The sequence below is a fragment of the Rhizomucor pusillus genome, assembly GCF_041956525.1.
Source record: "Rhizomucor pusillus strain CBS 183.67 unplaced genomic scaffold VTP01scaffold_4, whole genome shotgun sequence".
NCBI lineage: Eukaryota > Fungi > Mucoromycota > Mucoromycetes > Mucorales > Lichtheimiaceae > Rhizomucor > Rhizomucor pusillus.
This window is the reverse complement of record NW_027192146.1, coordinates 1,159,549-1,179,784: the sequence shown is the minus strand read 5'-3', so window position 1 is coordinate 1,179,784 and position 20,236 is coordinate 1,159,549. Positions and strand designations below refer to the sequence as shown.

General features: G+C 45.9%; 7 protein-coding genes across 7 annotated transcripts; 3 read left to right on the top strand and 4 right to left on the bottom strand.

Moving 5' to 3' along the window:
• Positions 1–460: 460 nt before the first annotated feature.
• On the top strand, positions 461–827 carry VTP01DRAFT_7779 (uncharacterized protein; the record flags this gene model as incomplete). The annotated part of the gene is made up of 2 exons (XM_069386827.1): positions 461–680; positions 745–827. 2 exons carry the CDS (start codon positions 461–463, stop codon positions 825–827), a joined length of 303 nt encoding a protein of 100 aa, XP_069242244.1.
• A 191-nt stretch (positions 828–1,018) lies between these two features.
• Positions 1,019–2,407, bottom strand: VTP01DRAFT_7778 (uncharacterized protein; the record flags this gene model as incomplete). The annotated part of the gene is made up of 4 exons (XM_069386826.1): positions 1,019–1,308; positions 1,370–1,775; positions 1,848–2,047; positions 2,359–2,407. The coding sequence occupies 4 exons, from the start codon at positions 2,405–2,407 to the stop codon at positions 1,019–1,021; spliced, it is 945 nt and encodes a 314-aa protein (XP_069242243.1).
• A 2,029-nt stretch (positions 2,408–4,436) lies between these two features.
• VTP01DRAFT_7777 (uncharacterized protein) lies at positions 4,437–5,352 on the bottom strand (the record flags this gene model as incomplete). The annotated part of the gene is made up of 2 exons (XM_069386825.1): positions 4,437–4,644; positions 5,162–5,352. The coding sequence occupies 2 exons, from the start codon at positions 5,350–5,352 to the stop codon at positions 4,437–4,439; spliced, it is 399 nt and encodes a 132-aa protein (XP_069242242.1).
• Positions 5,353–6,593: 1,241 nt separating this feature from the next.
• On the bottom strand, positions 6,594–8,236 carry VTP01DRAFT_7776 (uncharacterized protein; the record flags this gene model as incomplete). The annotated part of the gene is made up of 4 exons (XM_069386824.1): positions 6,594–6,654; positions 6,719–6,855; positions 6,929–7,896; positions 7,954–8,236. 4 exons carry the CDS (start codon positions 8,234–8,236, stop codon positions 6,594–6,596), a joined length of 1,449 nt encoding a protein of 482 aa, XP_069242241.1.
• A 1,974-nt stretch (positions 8,237–10,210) lies between these two features.
• Positions 10,211–11,301, top strand: VTP01DRAFT_7775 (uncharacterized protein; the record flags this gene model as incomplete). The annotated part of the gene is made up of 4 exons (XM_069386823.1): positions 10,211–10,379; positions 10,439–10,546; positions 10,605–10,914; positions 10,977–11,301. The coding sequence occupies 4 exons, from the start codon at positions 10,211–10,213 to the stop codon at positions 11,299–11,301; spliced, it is 912 nt and encodes a 303-aa protein (XP_069242240.1).
• Positions 11,302–13,002: 1,701 nt separating this feature from the next.
• Positions 13,003–16,661, top strand: VTP01DRAFT_7774 (uncharacterized protein; the record flags this gene model as incomplete). The annotated part of the gene is made up of 5 exons (XM_069386822.1): positions 13,003–13,049; positions 13,107–13,337; positions 13,400–13,711; positions 13,789–13,972; positions 14,034–16,661. The coding sequence occupies 5 exons, from the start codon at positions 13,003–13,005 to the stop codon at positions 16,659–16,661; spliced, it is 3,402 nt and encodes a 1,133-aa protein (XP_069242239.1).
• Positions 16,662–16,952: 291 nt separating this feature from the next.
• On the bottom strand, positions 16,953–19,560 carry VTP01DRAFT_7773 (uncharacterized protein; the record flags this gene model as incomplete). Its single annotated transcript, XM_069386821.1, has 5 exons — positions 16,953–17,115; positions 17,180–18,331; positions 18,408–18,791; positions 18,844–18,966; positions 19,373–19,560. 5 exons carry the CDS (start codon positions 19,558–19,560, stop codon positions 16,953–16,955), a joined length of 2,010 nt encoding a protein of 669 aa, XP_069242238.1.
• Positions 19,561–20,236: the final 676 nt, after the last annotated feature.

The window sequence follows — 20,236 nt, the reverse complement described above, 5'->3', positions numbered from 1 at the left end:
GTCGCTTGCCTTGTACGACACACGTAACGGAAGCTCGTATACTCTCTGCGTTGTAGCTTCCAAGTCTGTAAACTACATCTCCTCGGCTTACCGTCCGTTTTTGATATACGGACACAGCAAGCATCATCCGTTCTTTTTTTCGAAACAATGTCCGTGGGAGCAGCATTACCGATTGGTCCATCCACCAACAGGGTATTTTTTGCAGAAAAACGGTCGGAGAATCGAGTATCTTTTTTTTGAGTGTGCGGTCGATCCAATTGTTGGCAAAAATAGCTGAAATCATCCATTTTGAGTTTGCTTTAATGGCCAGGTTCTGGACCTGATTTTGCCGCATCGTCGTTCCATGGTGATGTTGCACCATCCAGGTTCTTTTTAAACGACTTTCCGTTATTGTTGCTTGTTTCTTTTCAGTAATTTTTGTTCTCTGCTATCTTTTTCTCTCTCTCTGTATCACGATATTATGGCCTGCTCACGGTTTCAAGAACGATTCGATCTTCAAGTATCCATAGACGATATACTCTCAACGACGTCGGTGCCAAAGTCTCCCACCATGTCCACATCCTCGTCTCTTGAAAGCACTGAATCTGGATCAAGTACAAAATCTTCCTCGAACAATAAACTCAAAAGATTGCTCGGCACCATCCGGAGATCTTCCTCTTCAAGACCGGCGCCACCTCCCAGTTTTCACTAAGTCTCATTGACGACATCAAGACCATCTCTCACTCGATCCATGTCTGTCTCTAGAATCCTGCCTCCATCTCCTTGTTTTTACTGCTATTTACGCCCATGTTTACAAACGCACAACATTTAATCACGCCACTTCTTAATACGCATTGATGTATGTACATACCCCTTATTTTCGTAGCTTTTAGTATATCCGCAATATCAGCACCAATGAAGAAAAAAAATCTTTGTTCCTTTCATCGATTGATCATGTTGTTGTTGTTATTCACAAAAAGAGAGAATGAAACTGAAACAGCAAGGTATCAAGGAAAGACGAGACAAGACATGGAACTATTTACGAGAGGAAAGGTCGCTTTTCCTCGTCTTGCTTCTTGTCCTCATTCCAGATCTGTTCGTCATCCTGGGATCTTTCGGCAACAGGCACAGCCATGTAGTCGGGTTGGAAAGAGCCCATGATCATATTACGCATGGCTAATGCCAGGGCAAATACGCCGGCAACGAAACCTCCAGTAATGAGGCCCTGGACAACAGCGGTTTGGCTGTTCCACCAGTCGACGATAGGATCCACCAAAGCACTGGCACATCCCTTGCTACCTGCATGGTCAGCAGCAAGCAAAGGAGTAGCTATTAAACACGGGATTAGAGTGTGTGTGTGATATTTTTTTTCTGTCTGATATAATCGTACCTTGCTTGTCAACATAGATCTCCTGAGCTGGTTCTTCAGAGGTGATAGCAGGGCCAGGAAGCAAGAATCCACTGAGCGGGTCGGGGTACCACTTGCGGACAGCACCGTCTTCGAATACATCCAGGATCTGCTGGCCAACTTCAGTCTGCACGACCTCCTCGCCGTTAATCTCTACGATCTTCTCCTGGACATCAATTCGGCGGAATGTCATGCCATCTTCAGTCTTCATTTCGTCGACGATGGAAGCAGTAACCTCGACGGTTGCGAGACCGACATCGAAGCTATCTGCTAGCAATGAGGCATCTTCTTCCGATGCAACTGTCAATTTTTCGGGATTGGCAGCGATTTGGGCTTCTACTTGAATGTTGTTGACACCAATTTCGACAGGAACACCGTTGCAGTGAAGCTAAAAAATAGAACCAACTTTGATTAATTAACTGTGCATCTACGGAATGCATAGTACAAAAATTTAACTTGCCTGGTTTTCGATGACATCGAAGGTCACTTGAACCGCCATTACACGCTCCGCAACAATAGCACCATCATCGTCCACCAAATCGTCTGTGCGGCTCACTGTGACGTACAAATGCTCGTTGCTGCCTTGGCCAGTGGGTGCTTCGCTCAAATCCACAGAGGTCACTGAGATGTCCTCCATAGGGGCCGCGTAGACTCCAATGGCTAAAGTGACAAAATGAATGCGCAGTTTCAATCATCACAAGCACAGACCACGTGAGCCCGGTGATACCAAAAGCGTCATGCAGTGAGGGTAGTGGGAGAGGAAAAAAAAGACGAAACAAAATACGGAGGGATGCCGCGTCGAGAAGAAAAAAAGTGACAAAATGAGTGAATATTAAATATGAAAAATTCCAGCAAATCCAAGGAGGTAGGTAGGTTGGTCGTCGGTAGATTGATAAGCGAAGGACAAGCATTCGTCAGTCCCGTCCATTCCGTTACATGTGTCAAGAATCGTTACGGCAACAATGACTTACCGGCAGTGGCCAAAAGTCCCGCTAGAGACAGTGCTTTCGAAAACTTCATTGTGTGTAGTAAAATCTCTTTCTTTCTGGAAAGGAAGAGGGAAAGAGTGAGAAAAGTAGGGAAAAAGGGAAAAGTGAATGCAGCACTCGGCACAGTTGAGAGCTGCTTGAAACACCTCCTCCCTTTCCTGGGGTCGGAACAAACTTGCCTCAATTGGGCTTGGCATCAACAAACTGGCAAGGTGCCCAATAGCAAAACTAGTCTTTATTTTTTTTCTCTCTCGCTAGAGAGACGAACTATCTTGCAACGATGGATATGATAGACTCAAGGTTAGCGACAAAATCCACTGTCTTCTTGAGTATCAAAAATAATTCTCCTGGACTCCAACATGCGCAGCGAGTTAAGTGACGCATACAAATTGGATGGGAAAAGTTTATATCCTTTGACTTTCAGACATATGATAAATGATGTCTGTAAAAGCTATGGAAATCTCAAAGGGCGAAAGCTTAGTGATGTACTTCGTACAGTTTTAACATGCAATGTTTGTCTGTGAAGCTGATAAGCAGCCTTGAAACGATAAGAGATGGAAATAATTTTCTCTGATATGAAAATCTATTTATACAGTAGATTTGTAGTGAAAAGAAATGAAATAAACAACAGCTCCACGTCAATATCGTTGTTTTGGGTTCATAAAAGTAAAATCTGTATCACTTCCTTTTCTTTTCAGATATCCCTCAAGTAGTTCACTGAAATTATCCTTTGCTTTTTCTCCGGATCAAAACAGCTTCAAACATTCCTGCGAGACCACGCAGTTGTTGTTCCTGGATAACACACATAAGAGATGCCCACATATCTCTTTGAGTCGTTCAAAATCTGCTGCCAATTCAATGACATCCATACGGTATTCAATCCGAGTTCCATAAGTTTCCTCGTGTAAGAAGTACAATAGCTATAAAACGTCACTCTAATTCGAAAGGAAAGCGTTTGATTGTCGATTTGTAGCAATTTATGAATGATTGATTATCTGAACCTACCAGGCTGTTTGCTGAGGAAATCTAAATTTGTCGCTACGAGACAAAATGAATTCTTTGCAGTGCGACAAATGAATTTTTAGCTGCGCCTTAAAACTCTAGAAAGACTGTACAAGTTTACAATATAGTTGAAGCGTGGTGGGATGATAATGATTAGCAAATTCATAAGGAGGAGGCAGGATCCAGCTGTACTAGGCCGCCCGAACAGTCGTCTTTTCGAGGCTTCATAGGAGTTGGCTTCAAAAACTTACTCAATGAGGTCCTTTTTACCCTAGCCTCTCCACCTTCAACCAAGCCATTGCTACTTTTCAGCTTCTTCAGCTTCAGAACCAAAATTACGTAGAACATACTTTCAGTTTCCAAAGAAATTTGATCATTTCCAAAATACTTCCCACCTCCGTGAGGCTCGTATTGTTTTCACATATTAAAGCCCTTCGAATGACAGTATCTGTCCATGTAAAGCCGACCTCATTACCCACGCTCGAAGACAGTTGTCTGCAGTAAAAAATAAGGAAACGATAAGTAAACAGACAGAAGCTTCTTTGCCTCAAACGTAATCTTTACCGCTGGCATGGAGAAAAATTACAGAAAGAGTTTCCAGGAGCTTGGCGTCGGCATATTCGTACTTTTTCGAGATCGATTGCGGCATGCTATAACAACCAAAAGTATCTTTCACATGATTAAATACATGTCTTGCCAGGTCCTTAACACCATATGGACTTGAGGCTTCCATCAAAAAAGCTGTATTTCCAAATTTGATGCTTCTAAATAGACAGTCGCATCGGCGTTGTACTTGTTGTAACCATTTGTGTCTGATTGTCGTATCCGATAGTGACAATCACTAGTCGTACCCACATACATGATCCCTCGCTATAATATTCTAGTCATTAGGACTTAGTACAAAGACTTCCAATCTATGGTGACACTGCCGAGAGCGGGATCAGTAATTTACATTGCGTGTGGCACACTTAGAATTCGAGTATAAATATGGAGCGCCGTTGCAATCGTAATAAAGCTTTGATTCAGTCTCACTGGATTTATTCCTGTCGCCTTTGCTGTCACTTTTCTTGTTCCAAACACCCGCGATTGTACAGTGATGCTGCTAGCAGAATCGTTTCACCGACATTGAAGTTCAGGTAAATGTCATCTGGAGTCTCAATAAACTTGACGACTGTTAAGATGAGAGGCCATAGAACGAAGTGGCAATAGGTGCTTTCAGATAGGTGTAAGTTGGCGTTCATTGTACTGTCATGGATGTTTTCGGAACTGCAGTGGAAGAGCAAATCAGTCAGTGCCATGCATATGAGGAGTCAATTATGCTCAATACGTTGGAAAAATCATACGTCCTTCTTCTTCCATTCGATGGTGGAGAGTGCTAATTCTGAATCGCGCATAACTATAGCAAGGTCTACTTTTCGACCGTACATGCACTCTCCTGCACTAATTCCGTACTTTTCTTTTATCGTTTCTCGAGCTTTCTTTATGCAACCTACTGTCGTCTCGTCCCTTTGATATGATGCTCATTAACTATAGCCTTTCGTGATAAAGAATATTCGAGATGCACTTACGTTTTGATTTTTAGCTTTTTTCTCCTTTTGGAATAGATATCTTATCTGACCCTTTACATCTTCGGTAAACCTCATCTCGGATCTACTGCTTGTTTGAGCGGATTGCCAGTGTACTTGGTGTTGTTAAGAAAATGGCTGCGAGACAAGGCCGAAAGATGGCACAATTAGTCATCGAAACCAGGAAGTTCATGCTGAAGATGTTTATAACATCTAACGTCGGCAACAAAAGTCCATCCAGCTCCACAATGATGAATTCGGCACAACTTAGAAATGAACAAAGCACGGTCATGTCATCGGAGCCGGTGTATAGAGCGCGTCGCTTCGAGTTGTCTCCCAAAACGCGGGATCTAGAGTCGTCGAGATTGATCTCAACTCTTAAAGATGTCCAAGTACTTGTAAAGTTCATCGATATAGGCAAGTATATCCTGAAGAGATAATGGGAAAGTAACCGAGCGTAGCTTGATCATAGCATATACTCGTACATCGACGAGCGCTTCCGTAAAGAAAGTAATCGTTCGTCCTAGCAGATCGTCAATTAAGAGAAATAAAGATATAACATATTTGTGGAAATATACCAAGCGATTGGAAAGTATTGCTTAGTTAACTTTTGAGACGTCAATGCAGTCCTTTGCAAAGACAACAAGTCGAATCAGATCGATTACTTTTTCTTTGATTGATGCATCCTCTGTCTTTACTTCACCGAATATCAGATCGTTGTTGATATTCGGTGATCGGTAAGTATTCTGGTCTTGTCGTTACAACCAGGCTCGTTGCTTCTGACCTTCGCAATCGCATATTGCCATGGGCGTAAGAAAACCTGTCGTCGTTTTTCAGGCTCTGCTGACGTATATAGTAGATCTGGCAACAGTACGCCGTGGTCTCATCCTTTCGTTGAAGTCTGCAATCACTAACATTCTCCAAAGGATATCCATCATCCTGATAGACTGCGCCGATCACATCCTCCGGTAAAATCCATATCCTCCAAAAGCTCCAAACTGTCTTTCATGCAGATATAAGTAGAAGTAAACAACAAACGTCCACTCCGCAATGTCTGCACAGTCGTTTGGTACGGTCTGGTCCTCATCCAGTACATCAAAGAAACTCATTGGTAACAAATTGGATTCCGGAACGTATTCTTCCAAACAAAATGGCAGGTTTTTCCATTGCGAATCCTTTGCCGAAACAGTATGCAGGTGTTACGTCTTTTGCAGGAGGAGTAATAAAGTGACTGAGACCACGTTCGATTTTGATGGTTGTCCGAGAAAAAAAAAAGATAAAAAGAACATTGAAAACTCTCAATCTTTACACGCCCCTATCAGCGGTTATATGAAAATTATTTGATTCTTCGTGTCTTCATGGTGCTGAAAGATACACAAACCCATCCTCTGTTTCTAGCTCAGATTTTATAGCCACTTAGAAGGAGGTGGTAAGGAGCCGAGCCCCTATTTAACGGTGACTGAAAATAGTAGATTTCTCAGCCTTGTAACTTGTTTGTATAATGTATTTTCGTCTGCACATTACTCGCTAGACATGTGCAGACAATAAAACCAGCATTTGCTCCAAAAACTGTTTATACAACATTTCATTGAAGCGGAAATGGCAGTTAGAGAGTATCCAAGTTATCAAGCCATTGTGTTAAGTTACTCTTCATGCTAGCTGTAGATCATATGCAAAGTCTAGTATCGTGATACGGTTATCCTGCCCAGCACTAACGTGGAATACACTCATTATAAGTTATTCACGGGAATTATACTACCTTCATCCATTTTTACCTGATGACCTGGGTCTCCGAGAGCATGGCATCAAAGATCCAAGCTTCCTGATGATTCTCGATACTTAGAATGCACTGCCCGGTGCGCTTATCCCAGATTTTCAGCTTGCGATCGTAGCTTCCTGTCACTATCCTGTCCTGTTTGCAAAATTAAAAGTTGAGAGACAGAGTTTTTCGTCGTCTGGAAACATTTGATATCATTTTATCATACCTTGTGAGAATGCACAGTGCGGACAAGTTGGTCGTGAGCATTCACAGTAGACAAGCAGGCTCCTGTTTCGATATCCCAGATTCTGAGGCATGTGTCCTGTCCGCCACTGTAAAGATATCGGCCATCCACTCGAGCGCAGGCGAGCCCTTGCTTGTGCCCCTCGAACGTTCGTAGACATTTGCCCGAGACGACGTCCCAGAGCTTGAGCGTGCAATCACCCGATGCTGTGACGACGTAACCGTTGTATTCTTGCAAGGCGTTGACGGGACCTCTGTGTCCTAGGAGTTGCCTCGCTTGTTTACCTGACTGCTTGTCCCAGACACGAACGCTGCTGTCTCGAGACGCGGTGACAATCCATGTGTCCTGTACAATACATACGTCTAACACACCGCTTGTGTGCCCGCGAAGCTGAGCAACCATTTTTAAATCCGGCAGATCTTGCCAGATGATGCAAGTACTATCTGACGATCCGGATATCATCCACGGCTGCTGCGAACAAGTTGAGACAACACGCAGGCACAGCACACTCCCAGTGTGGCTAGTGCGGGTAGCAACGCATTCATTCGTTCGCAAATCCCATACTTTGATGGATGTATCGCGGCTACCGCTAACGAGGTAGTGTTGATATCGAACTATGCAGTAGATGCCGTCGGTGTGTCCCGTCAGGTATCGTGTCTTTGCCGTCCCGGTCTTCCATCGTTTTGAGAGCATCAGATGGTTCCGGTACAGCTGGAACGCGTCTGCTTGTGGATGGCAGGTTTGCGTGAAATGCATCTGCAAAAGCAGCTTCCACAGCCGGCTGTTGCCTGGCGTGCCTGGCTCGCACAGCAAATGGAAATGTTTGCATGTTTGTGACAGTCGCATGATGCTTGTACAGTCAAGCTGCTGCAGCACCAGATGCACTAGCTCCAACGGTAGTTGTTCAATGTGACACGGTGCTGTCGGTGCAACGGCTGCTGGCGCTGCTACTGCTGTTCTCAGACAAACAATGTTTACAGCTTTTGACTTATCAACAATTCACTTACAAGCACTGCATTGCTGCTGTTGCTGCTTCTGCGACCTGAAATTTATTACGCTGCGGAACTTATTAAAGGGGAATCGTCCACGTAGCAGTGCTGTGCGTAGCGTGCATCTGCTGCTGCTGCTGTTGTTGTTGTTGCTATTGTCGTTGTAGCTGTCATTGCTGCTGCTGTTGTTGCTAACTGCTGCAATGGATTCTTGTTCGCGGGGGATGATTGTTACTGAATTGCTCTTGTGATAACTGCAAGCATGATGGTGGTGCTCGCTTTTGAAAAGAAAGGAAAACATTTTAGAAGCTTTTCTATGGACGAGCGCGGGCATAATATCGTCAGTAAAGTGGAAAGAAGGCAGCACGAGGAATGATGTAAATTTTCCGAGATTGCTAAGCGAGAAAAACATCCTTGTCGCGCATATACTGTTATCTTCAAGACCAACATTCACCTATATTCTCGACAAGATCTACGATGAAGAATTCTTTTGAAGAAAACCGCAGCATATTTATGTACAACAAAGCACCATGTTTGAAACGTACTCTTCCGTTCTCCTTTATCGCAAACAATGTAGTTTATATAATAGTTATACTAATCCAATCTATCCGTTTGTTTCCGTGATTTATTACGCATGTTTGCAAAACGCGATTTTGTCGATTTACAGCATATCAGCTACCCCCACTAGGTGGTACATGATTGAACCTGAGCTTGTAGCGGGCTAAAGAGAAAATTTTTTTCGCGCGGGCAGTATAAAAAGAACACGGTGGCTTTATTTCCTTCTTTCAGTCCTTTCTTTTCTGTTGTCAACAACAACCGTAAAAGGTAAATATCTAACATCTCTTTGAAAAGAGGAGGAGGATATCACTTGGAGGATGAGATTATGCTGGCACCAGTCCGAGCCAAGATATGAAGGACAGCATAAAGTACAGGAACTCACTTTAACTGCAACACTCGAGTTTCCCTGACTTGTGATATGTGACTCTTGAGGGGTGGATTTTTGGGGGAGACAAACCATGCTTTAAAATAGCAAGTACTTACCCACTGCTTTTTCTCTCACTAGCTTGTTATCTTCTCTCTATATGCTCACGACTTTACCGAGAGAGACCTTGCTCCACGTTTGTGACTATCTGGGAATGGACAGTGTATCCAGACTGGCCCGGGTATGTCGATACATGAATGAGACGATGAAAGACTATAATGTATTTGATTCGGATCGGTTGGATCGTGATTGACGATGGAGTCATTCGATAAGGTATAGCAAGATGTTTGGTGAGGAATTCAGACGTGGTGAATCTATCCCGTACGCAGGTCACGCATTGCGGTGCTTATTACATTGTACTATCTTGTGAGAGGGTGCATCGCGTGCGGATCATCAATTGCGCGGGAATGTATGAGACGGAATTGACCAGGATGTTGGTTATCCTCTGCAAAAATAGCAGCTCGCCAATCCGACCATTGACTCTTTGAGTTTGGTCGGTCTCGTAAACCGATGAGTGATCAGTTCACTGAGACTCTCAAACGCGTCTACCCATCATTGACTCTACAAAGATGGTTTTGCCGCTCACATCCGCCCAACCTGGAAGAATTTCATCGCATGAGTATCAATGATCCAGATCAAGTAACTTGCCATGAATGTTTTGAAATGACACGCAAAGAAGCTTGCATTGATTGTCGTTTGGCTACCTGCTGTCAATCTGTATCAGGCGATAGAATGTGTCTAGGTTGTGTTGATGACAACTCTGTTGAATATCTTTAAAAATGGAATAAAAAGTGGATTATGCTTTTTCCAATCTTTCTCTTGTTGCCCATCATGGTTGCAGCGTCGCGAGGACGGTTAGACTGTCTTTATTACAAGTAATCAGGTCATAACAGAAAGCCGTGGGGAGGCCAATCATCATCCATATAACTTGCGTTGCTTCATTGAAGACTCTATTATATGGCAGTCCTTACGATAGCCCGTACATCGCTTGCACCCTTTCTTCCAGTTCCATATTGAGAAAAAAAGGAGGAGAAAGCTACCCTCATCTCCTCGGGTGCAAGACTTCTAGACCGCATCAAATCGAGCATGGACTCCATCTTTCCTATGCTCTACGAAAACTAGAATGCTGAATGATAGGTCTCAAACGGGCTCCCTGGAGAACCCGTTGCTAAATGTATACAGGCAGTAATTAATTGTCGCCCAATCAGGCACGCTTGTCAAACCGAGACCAGAAAGAGCGGTTCCTATTCCCTCCTATTTTTATCCAACGCTTCTCTTTCCATTCGTTTCGACATGTTGTTAAAGACTCTGGGTGTGCTGTTGCTTTCCAGTGCCATCGGTCTTGCCAATGCTCAGAATACGACCAGCAGCAACAGCAACTCGACTATTACACCGATTGCTTCTCAGTATGGGGATCAATTCAAGAATGCTGGTGGCAAAATCCTCCACGACACTGTAAATGGTAATAAATAATCCAGGTCGATCGAGTTCTGGACCGGGAACACTGAATCTCGCCTTTAGTATATATTATCTTTTATGGCGACTGGACGTCATCTGAATCGCAGGCCGAGCAAACGACGTTCATGAACTTTGTCGACAATGTATCGTCGACGCCTTGGTTCTCGACCTGTAAGTCCGCAAAAGTTGTTGGGCATTTACACAGATTGTAGTAACGGTTGCTTTGCAGTCAAGGAATACACGGATAGCAACGGAAACAAAGTAACCGGTCCATTGAACGTTGCAGCAGCCGTTGCAGACAGCGGAAGCCACGGATTATCGTTGACAGACACTAACACACACAAGCAAATTGTGCTCGATGCAGTCAATTCGGGCTACTTGTCGGCTACCAATTCGTTAGATAGCAACGGTGTCTACGTTATCATGGCAGGAAGCAACGTCAACGACAGCCAGTTCTGCCACACAAACTGCGGCTACAACAGCTACAGCGACGAGTTCCAATACATGTTCATTGGATATCCCGGCACATGCTCCGAGACGTAAGTTTTGAGTCCATTGATGTGTATATATTTGCATTCGATAGTTAACTCGCGCCTCACAGCTGCATTCCACCTGTTATCAACTCCACCTCGCCTAACGAATCACCATCCATCGACGCTGCAGTTACTATCTTTTCCCACGAGATCCAGGACCTGCTCACTGATCCTCGCAATGACGCTTGGATCATCCAGGCAAACGGCGGAACTATTGAATTGGGCGACTTTTGTGCTGGCCAGAATGTGTCCCAAGCCCAGTGGTTTGGAACGTTACAGCAGGACGAGCAAAAGAACAATTCAAACTACAACATCCAGGTTGGCGACAAAAAGTACTTGGTGCAAACAGTTTACAGCATGGAAAAGAAAGAATGTGTTCTTTCAGACGAGTAGACAGCGTAACTTAAGCACCGTATATAATATACCCAAAGACTGTGAAGCGAATTACGGATCTTTTCTTTCCTTTGTCCCCGAGAAGTATATAAAAAAAGAGATTTCATTAAAGCTGTATAGTATTTACATTGAATCGTTTTCGATTGGAGTTGTAAACGCATTCATAAGAGTGTTCTGTTGCAAATGAGATATGAAAACAAATGTCATGATATACAAATGCTTGGTCCTCTTTGCCCGTCCATGTTGGCTTGGAAGCTTTTTAAGTTGATCTATCATTGTATATACTGTAAACTTGATTGGTATTCCCGGCAGTTCTGCATCCAATTCGCTTGTATGATACCGTTGGATATCGGTTTCTCAGGCCGGTACTCACAGGCTCTAATTCAAAGTCATGATATAACAGAAGCATGATCCAATACATACATGCGCACGGGCCATGATGTCGCACAACAGGAAACAGCGAAAAGACGCAGGCTATCTTTTGAATATAAATACATCATGCGCAGTTTCAAGAAACTCATTAAAGGATTGCATGATGCACATGTGCACATACATACATACATACATACATAGGAGTAATCAAATTGTGCTTGCTGCGGTGCGGATGATGACTGGATAGAATGGGCGTTAATATGATATCTCACCGTTAACTGCAACTTTTCGCCCTTTGTGCTACGCATGTGGTCCCATTTTGAGAACGTGAAGCGAGAGATACAGGAGGAAAAAATGCAGGTAAAAAGCGAATAGTGCAACAGCAAGCTTGTTTCTCGATCTGTATCATCATCGGCTGCAGTATAGATATTATTGACAAGGGGGATGCAGAAAGATGCCAAGATGGAAAGACAATGCTCTCCTCCTCTTCGGTATGTGCCACCAATATCCCTCGTACGTGGTATTACAAATTGCCGATCTCGCGTCGCAGTGTATTGCCACTTAGAAATCGAGATCCCGATCTCAATATGTAGTCTAAATAATAGCAGCAGTCGGAGAGGATAGAAAGTCAGATGTGTATGTAGTTTTAGCTTACAGCAAGGAGTAAGGCCAAGTGAAGAGAAAGACAAGGAGTTTATACGATGAGGAGATGGAGATTTTGGGGGTTTAGAGGATCATGCATTCCCTGTCAGTGTACACCTAAATTCTCCATTTGCTCCTCCTCCATTGATGATCTGTCTACTGCAGCTCCTAGCACAAGGTTCCCGAGATCACGAGCAGTGTATTCACCCTGCATCGGGACATACGTCGGTGCAAAGTTCGATTTTTGTCAGTGAGTTCGTGTGTTTATACAAAACGCGACCAAAACAAGAAAGTGTAACAAGAAAACGCCCTTGTTAAAACATTTTTCCGAAACGTTGGAATGTTGCCTGAAAAGAACAAGCATGAAAAATAACATAAAACGACTAGTAGTGGCGGTTTTTTTCAAAGAGGATCATTGTTTTGCGGTGGGCGTTTCGAGTTGCCAATTTTGTAACTGGGTTGTTTTTCCACCTCTGCTTTCCCCCAATGTGAATCTACCTACCTGCCCCCTTTTTCATTTAACATATTTTTTTTTCTTCTTTTTCACCTTGCTCTTCTTTTCTTTTAATCCCTGCTTCTCTCTCTTCTCTCTCTATTTCTTTCTGACGGCTTTACTTTTTCTAGTCCTTGTTGTTGTTATCTAAATCGCATCCTGTAAACACACTCTACTGTAACACCACAACTAATATGAGTACATCATCCGCATCATCGTCGTCATCTACTTCATCTGTCAGGTAAAAGGGCGACTGCTGCATTGTATCCCTGCGTTGAGATCGCTGACATATACGCAGAGTCGCTGTGCGAGTGAGACCTCTGACAGCTCAGGAGATACAGCAAAACTGCCACGATCGCATTACCTTCACACCTAATCAACCGCAGATCACCGTTGGAGGTGAACGATCATTTACATTCGATTATGCGTATCCACCATCTGCCGATCAAGAACAAGTATATTCCACCTGCGTCGTGCCTTTATTACAAAAATATCTAGATGGTTACAATTCCACTATACTCGCATACGGGTAAGCTGTTGCAACGTTTTGTTTTTCGTTTGTATCCATCCGTTCTAAAGAAATTCAAATAGTCAAACGGGAAGCGGCAAGACATATAGCATGGGCATCGGTCTAGAGTCGGCAACGCAACAGCAGGATGGCATTGTACCTCGGTTCGTCCATTCCCTTTTTGAACAGCTGACAGCGAAAAGCAATGCAATGCCCAGCTACTCCTATCAAGTGCTTGTCACGTTCCTCGAGCTGTACAATGAAGATCTTGTCGATCTCTTAAGACAGCCTCGAGTCGATGGCCTCAACCTTTCCATACGAGAAGATAGCCAGGGCAACATTTGCTGGATCGGGGTACGCGAAGAGTCCGTGAACAATGCATATGAATTACTCGAGTAAGTTTGCTTGCTTGGGGTGGTGATGACCCTAAAAATGGAAAAATGTAAACCAACGCTGCTGCACACATGTATAGATTGCTCAACCGAGGCTCCATTGCACGGACCACGGCGTCAACAGACATGAACAGGGTCTCGTCACGCTCGCATGCCATATTCTCAGTCATCCTCAAACAAAATATACCCGACGACCAAGATAACAACATTGAAAAGAGACTTGTATCTAAATTCCACTTTGTCGACCTGGCTGGATCAGAACGAGTAGGCGCCGACAGTTCAACGGTGTCAAGACATTGCAATATATCTAATTATTGTATTATAGCTTAAACGCACGAATGCAGTCGGAGACCGAGCGAGGGAAGGGATCTCTATCAACACGGGTTTGCTAGCGCTCGGCAATGTAATTTCAGCACTCGGCGACGAGTCCCGCAAAGTATCGCACATTCCATACCGAGACTCGAAACTAACACGGTTGCTGCAAGACTCGCTTGGCGGCAACAGCCAGACGCTCATGCTTGCATGTGTATCTCCGGCTGATTCCAACTACACCGAAACTCTAAATACATTAAAGTACGCCAACCGTGCACGTAACATCCGCAACCGTGTAACGGTCAACCACGAAGTGAGCGGCAATGACTCGGATAAACTCAAGGCCCACGTTCTCAAGCTCAAGGAGGAGCTCAAGGCCAATGAGGAATTCCTGCGCGCTGTCAACCACGAAATGGACTCGCTGAAATCCGAAGTCCAAGTATTGACGGCAACCGTGACCAAAATGACCCAGGAACTCGCACTGACCAAATGTGAGCGCGATATGCTAAAATCTCAGCAAGAACAAGGAATTCCATTTGATGGATTGGTAGCAGAGTATGCCCAGACAATTGAACGGCTGCGCACGGAAATCAAGCTGCAGGCGGGACGCCAGCAAGCTCCACCACCTCTACCACCATCCCCACCTGCCTCCTCACACACGCCAAAAACTAGCAGTGCTCCAGCGGCAGCTCCAACTCAACAGCAGCAAGCCGCCGGCGATCAAAAATCGCCAAGAAAGAAACGACATAGCTATCGATTTGGATCCAAGCGCGGCCGGCGCCGGGTCAGCATCAACTTTAATTCGTCGCCCAAACCTAAACCTAACAAACCGAGCTCTGCGAAAACACCCAACAGCGATGTGTATCACACTATTCAAAAGGCAAAGTCTGAACTTTTGGATGAGATGGCGTTCCTCAAAGCTGCGCAGGGCTGGTCCTCCTTCCACCACCACCAGCAACATGGTGGCCCCTGGCACCGTGCGTCGACACCTCCTACGCCAGATGACTCTGATATCATGGAATTCGCAAACTCGTTTCCAGACCAGTCTCTGACACTGACTAATAGCTCACATGAACAGCAGCTACCACCAAGCACATACAACTTGGTGCTCAAGTTCAAACAATGCATCGAGAGCAAGAGCGAGCTGATCCAGCAGCTGGAGCGCGGCGAGATGCAACGTAGCGAGATGCAAGAGCAACACGCGAATGCAATATCTGAATTGACGAGTAAGAAGAACGCCGCGTTGGTGCAGCACCGGCGCGACGTGAACGAGTTGCGGGCGCAGTACGAGTCTCGGCTCAAGAAACAGACAAGCGAGCTGAATGCTCTGAGACGCAAGCACGCACAAGCGCTACGGAGCGCCGAGACTACACGAAGTAAGAGCAACGCGATTATCCTTGGTTTAAAGCAAAAATTGGACAAGGCGAACGGCGAAAAGAAGAAGATGGCAAAGAAACTCAAGCAAGAGTCGGACCGCGCGCGTGAGAAATGCAGCCATCTCGACAAGGAGCTGCATAAACTGAAACGTCAAGAGTCGCAGGCGGTGCAGGCACGCAAGCGGATGGAACGCGATATGGTTCAGCACAAGGCCACAGCCAAGCGCGCAACCGAGGAAATGATCGAGCTCAGCAGCCAGATGAAACACGTTGCGCTAATGCTCAAAAAGGTCATGGCAAACGACAAGGTCGTCGATAGGACTGTGCTTGCCAAGGCGATGGCCTGCGCGAGCGTGCGTGGCTACATTATCCGGCAATCGCTGCAGCGCAGCAGAAAGAAGAAGTTGTCAAAGTCGAATGACTCGGCATCCAACAAGCTCAAGCCTCTGTATCGCAAGAAACGGCTACTTCAGCGTGCCATCGCGATGCACGTGCGTGCAACCCGCTGCCGCACGGATGTTTCGGATCTCACGCAGAAACGCGATCGGCTCCAGCGCGAGCAGCAAGAACTGCTTGCTGAGCGCCAGAGAGTGCTCCTGGATGAGGCACAGCAGCTCGGCAACAATGCAAGCGTGGACGCGTCTGTGCCGCAATACATGGACGATCGCATCGATACCATCACCGTGCAGCTGGACTTCTACAATGACCAACTGGCAAGGCTCGAAAAGGATAACAACAGCCAAGAGCAGCAGTGGACGGATGTGTGTGAAGAAGAAGCAGGAGGAGAAGAAGAATTGGACCAAGTGATCAAGGACGACCCGCAGGTAGCCTATCAAGTAGCGCTGGCGCTCATTCGCTCGCTCGAGCCTGAAGAAGCACGGCTTATCGCGGAAGCCCTCATGGATGAAATCATCGAGCTTAGGCAACAGCAAGCCAGTCCTACCTTGATGCAGGGCATGGATGCAACTATACAGAAACTGCAGCAGACGATCGTGCAAATGCGAAGGCAGGCTACCGCTACAGCGGGCTGGATCTCAGAGGAAAGTACCGTCTTTGACCGTTTATTTGCTCGCGCGATGATGCAGCCAGTGCAATTCTTGAACGGTCTTGCGTTGCCCGCTAAAAAGATTCTTCAAAACTCGGTCAGTACGCCGACTAACCGATCAACTCAACAGCATTATGTCCGTACACGTAAACGCTCTATGCTCCCGCATCGTTCACCGCCTCCTCGCGCTGAATCTTCGCCAGCCATTGTCCGAATGTAATCATGATACCTCCTCATCCTGCCCTATATCTTCTCTCAGTTTGTAAATATCAAGCAAATAAAATATATACATAAATTCCACGTCGACGTGTTATATATAAATTCCGTACGTATATGTATATATTTTGTATGGACAAAGGGTAAGAAAGGAACATGTCAGACGTCAAAAGATTGATGAAAAGAAAAAATGAAGAACCAATCATACACAGCAACGGGACACGAGAGTAAAAAGAAAAGAAATATAAAAATACAATAAAAAGGAAGATGTTGGGGGTAAGAAAGAGTGTGACACTTATTCATCCGCTGAAGCACTCTTGACTTGTTGCTGTTGCGGTGCAGAGTCAAAATTGCTGCTATTGCTTCCACTCTGTTGCTGTGCATGATAAGGTGACTGCTCGTTCGTGGGGAATTCGTATTGAGAAGATACAGATCGATACGGAGAAGGAGGTACGCTGCTGAACAGAGATATAAATTTTAGTTACAGATGAATACTCAAACTACGTTCTCCACCTTGCTTACCCTTGGTACACTCCAGGCGAATTGAGCGGCCCATTATTGCTGGTGCTGCGCTGATGATGTTCATTGTTGTAATAGTTGTAGTAGTATGGCGGAGGTGCGGTCATGTAAGGAGACACAGGTTCTCCGCTGGATGCAATGCGCGAATGCACGCTCCAAGGTGACGACGGCGGAGGAGGATGGTGGTCACGCGGGTAGAATGCATACTTGTAATATCCGTTCATTTCACTGTGTTGTTGCTCGCTGCTGTGATTGTATACATCCACTGGTCCTGACGGCGCAGAAATCGATCGATCGTGACCTCCTCCTCCTCGCATCACTCCGCTGTTTTCAAAGGTAGGTGACACCATTGGGAGACTACCGCTGGTATCTCTGCTCATGTATGCATAGCCGCTAGCACTTGCTGGTGGTGGCGGAGGGGGAGCTGCATGGTAGTAATCTGCGGCTGTTATGATGGACGAAGGTACACCACCTCGGTTTGTGCTGTCATGCACGTTCGTCGATGGGAGTACAGTGGGTGCTGTTGCGGACGATCCTGCTGTCTCTGACGCTCCTTCTTCCTTTCCGTTTCTTTCAGAGTAGTGACCGGGACTGCGACCACGAACGACCAACTGTGCCGATCTGTTCGATGCCACCTTGACAAGTCGTCCCGATGCCAGCTTTGCATATAATTCCACGAGTAACACATAGTACTGCTGTGCAGCACGCCGCTTGCCATTGTTAGCTGTTGCAGACTTGAATTGGATTCTTTCAAAGGTCACTACGGATTGGTCCAGAAGCGCACCAGGCGAACTGGACACGCGCGTAAGCAGATTCAGATCACCACCAGGGCGAATAGGCTTGGGTTCCGGTGAGCACTGCGGGCCCTTGTCACGTTTGGCCGTGTGCTGAATCAAAGGTATCGACTTGTCGTCATCTGCAACGCGCGCTGATATACCGACCAGGAATCCTCGAACTTCATGCAGCTGATCATCCTCACCGCTTCGCACCAAGCACCCGAGCTCGGCATCGTGCTGCCCGTGGTGATAGTACAGAGGAAAGCCTTGGATGCTAAAGGTCGCACTGACTTGGAAATAGTTACGACGGTAGCATGTCCAATCGTTATCAGCGACAAAGAACCCTCTATCAAATTTGGATTGTATGCGGACATCCAGTCTAAAAGGTGTGCGAGGAATGCTGTTAGACGATCCATGACACACACAACAAGCGCAAGACCTGACAAAAAACATACACAGTAGTCCTGTCAACGGCATAGATGTTTCCGGCGTATTTCGTGGCGCCAAATTTGGGCCCCGACTCCTCTACGCCGTAAGAGGCGGATGACTGACGAGGATGACGAGGGATACTGTTGTCGGATGAACGTGAGCTGCGCATTTTTCCACCACCACCTCTGGGCGACGTGGGCTGATCGTGGATGGGCGATATCAGTGAGGGCAGTACAGGAGGGCGTTCGACGGCATTGGTGTGCTTGACCTCTTCCTGTTGTTCCTGCTGCTGCTGCTGCGGCTGGGCGCTAGTCGTTTGAGGATGCGTTTCATCCGAGTTGTGGTTGTCTCCAGGCGAAGAATGCGACGACGAAGGTCGCGGCGTTGTTGGCTGCGAAGACATGGTGAAACTAACAAAGGTGTCAAAAATCACGCATGTGGTGCAACGCAGCACAGACTTACCCTGAAGTATAGTAAGGCTTGGTTGAGTTCGGCGAAGAGTCAGCTCGACGGAGAGGAGGAGCACGCGAGTCGGTGTAATACGAGTAGTAAGACTGTGAACTCTGTTGTTGATGTGGATGCGGTCTGCAATAGGAAAAGAGAAGGAAGTGTAAGAACCGTGAAAAAGAGGTAAAAAAAGAGAGAGGGTAGGGTTACAAAAACTCTGATTTTTTCTACACCAGCCATTTTGTTTGCACCACCACTCGCACACACCCACGCACGCACGCACACGCGTAACCGCCTATAATGTCCATTTTACTCTACTTCTTTCCTTTACTTTCTCTTCCTTTTCCTTGTCCTCTCTCGCATCTTTCCCCCTTTCCCTAAATTCAGTTCCCCAACAGATCGAACCCAGATGAAACTGATCCAACTTTTCATCGAAACCGCTCCGACACTGCACCCCACCCCTGAACCACCGCAAAAGAGAAATCCATCAAAGCCGCCCCTTGCTAAGCAACTCCTTGTAGAGCATTGTGCGCGATTGACTTACGGGTAGTAATAGCTCATGTAATGGTGAGGCATATCACCAGCCGACGGGGGCGATATAGGGGGCTGCACGGCTGCCGGGTGATGCTGCGATGGGTGAATGGGAGAGGGCAGTGGCGAATGTCGTTGGTGAGAGTACGAAGGACCGCCGCCGACGGCTGCTGGCCAAGCTTTGTCCTCCTGCACGTCCATCGTCGTACTAACAGCAACCAACAAGTAATATAGGAAGAGAGCTTGCTGCTGGCGAAGAAAAAAAAGGAAAAAGAGGACAAACTTTTGCCAGTCTAGGTGTCACAGAGCCAAAAGTTTCGACTGGTCCTTGTGTCGCCGCTCGGAATTCTCCCAATCCGAAGGCTCAGGTTCCTGGTGCACACCCACCTTTTCAAAACTCATTGAAGCACGAGGGTGAAACATGGAGATCATTTTGTAACCATGCAACCTGGCTTTACCGCTGTGCAACGCAACCCTCCTCCAATTTGCTTAACTGAAGGGGCAACTCACTGCGACCTTCTCTATTCGTCTCGAGAAAAAGCTTGATATCTTTATCAAGATATATAGAAGTACAGTTTGAAACCGTGGGTTCGCCCTCGCGGACATACGCAACAAATAAAGCGGGCGGACCTTCATGTTGTCCCATTGGTGTTTGGTTCAGTCCAGTTTGAGGACCAGAAAAAGAACTTTGTAAGCTTGAGATTATTCCTTTGTGCTGAACAAGAGGCTGTTCATTGTTGTCCACACCTGTGAATGACCAAAATGCAAGATATAGTCCACTGCAGCAACAGAGTCAAGAGACCTGACAGAGGACCCTAAGCGTGACAAGATAAATTTCGGAAATGGATCGCAGACTGCTATTACTGTGCTGATGTTT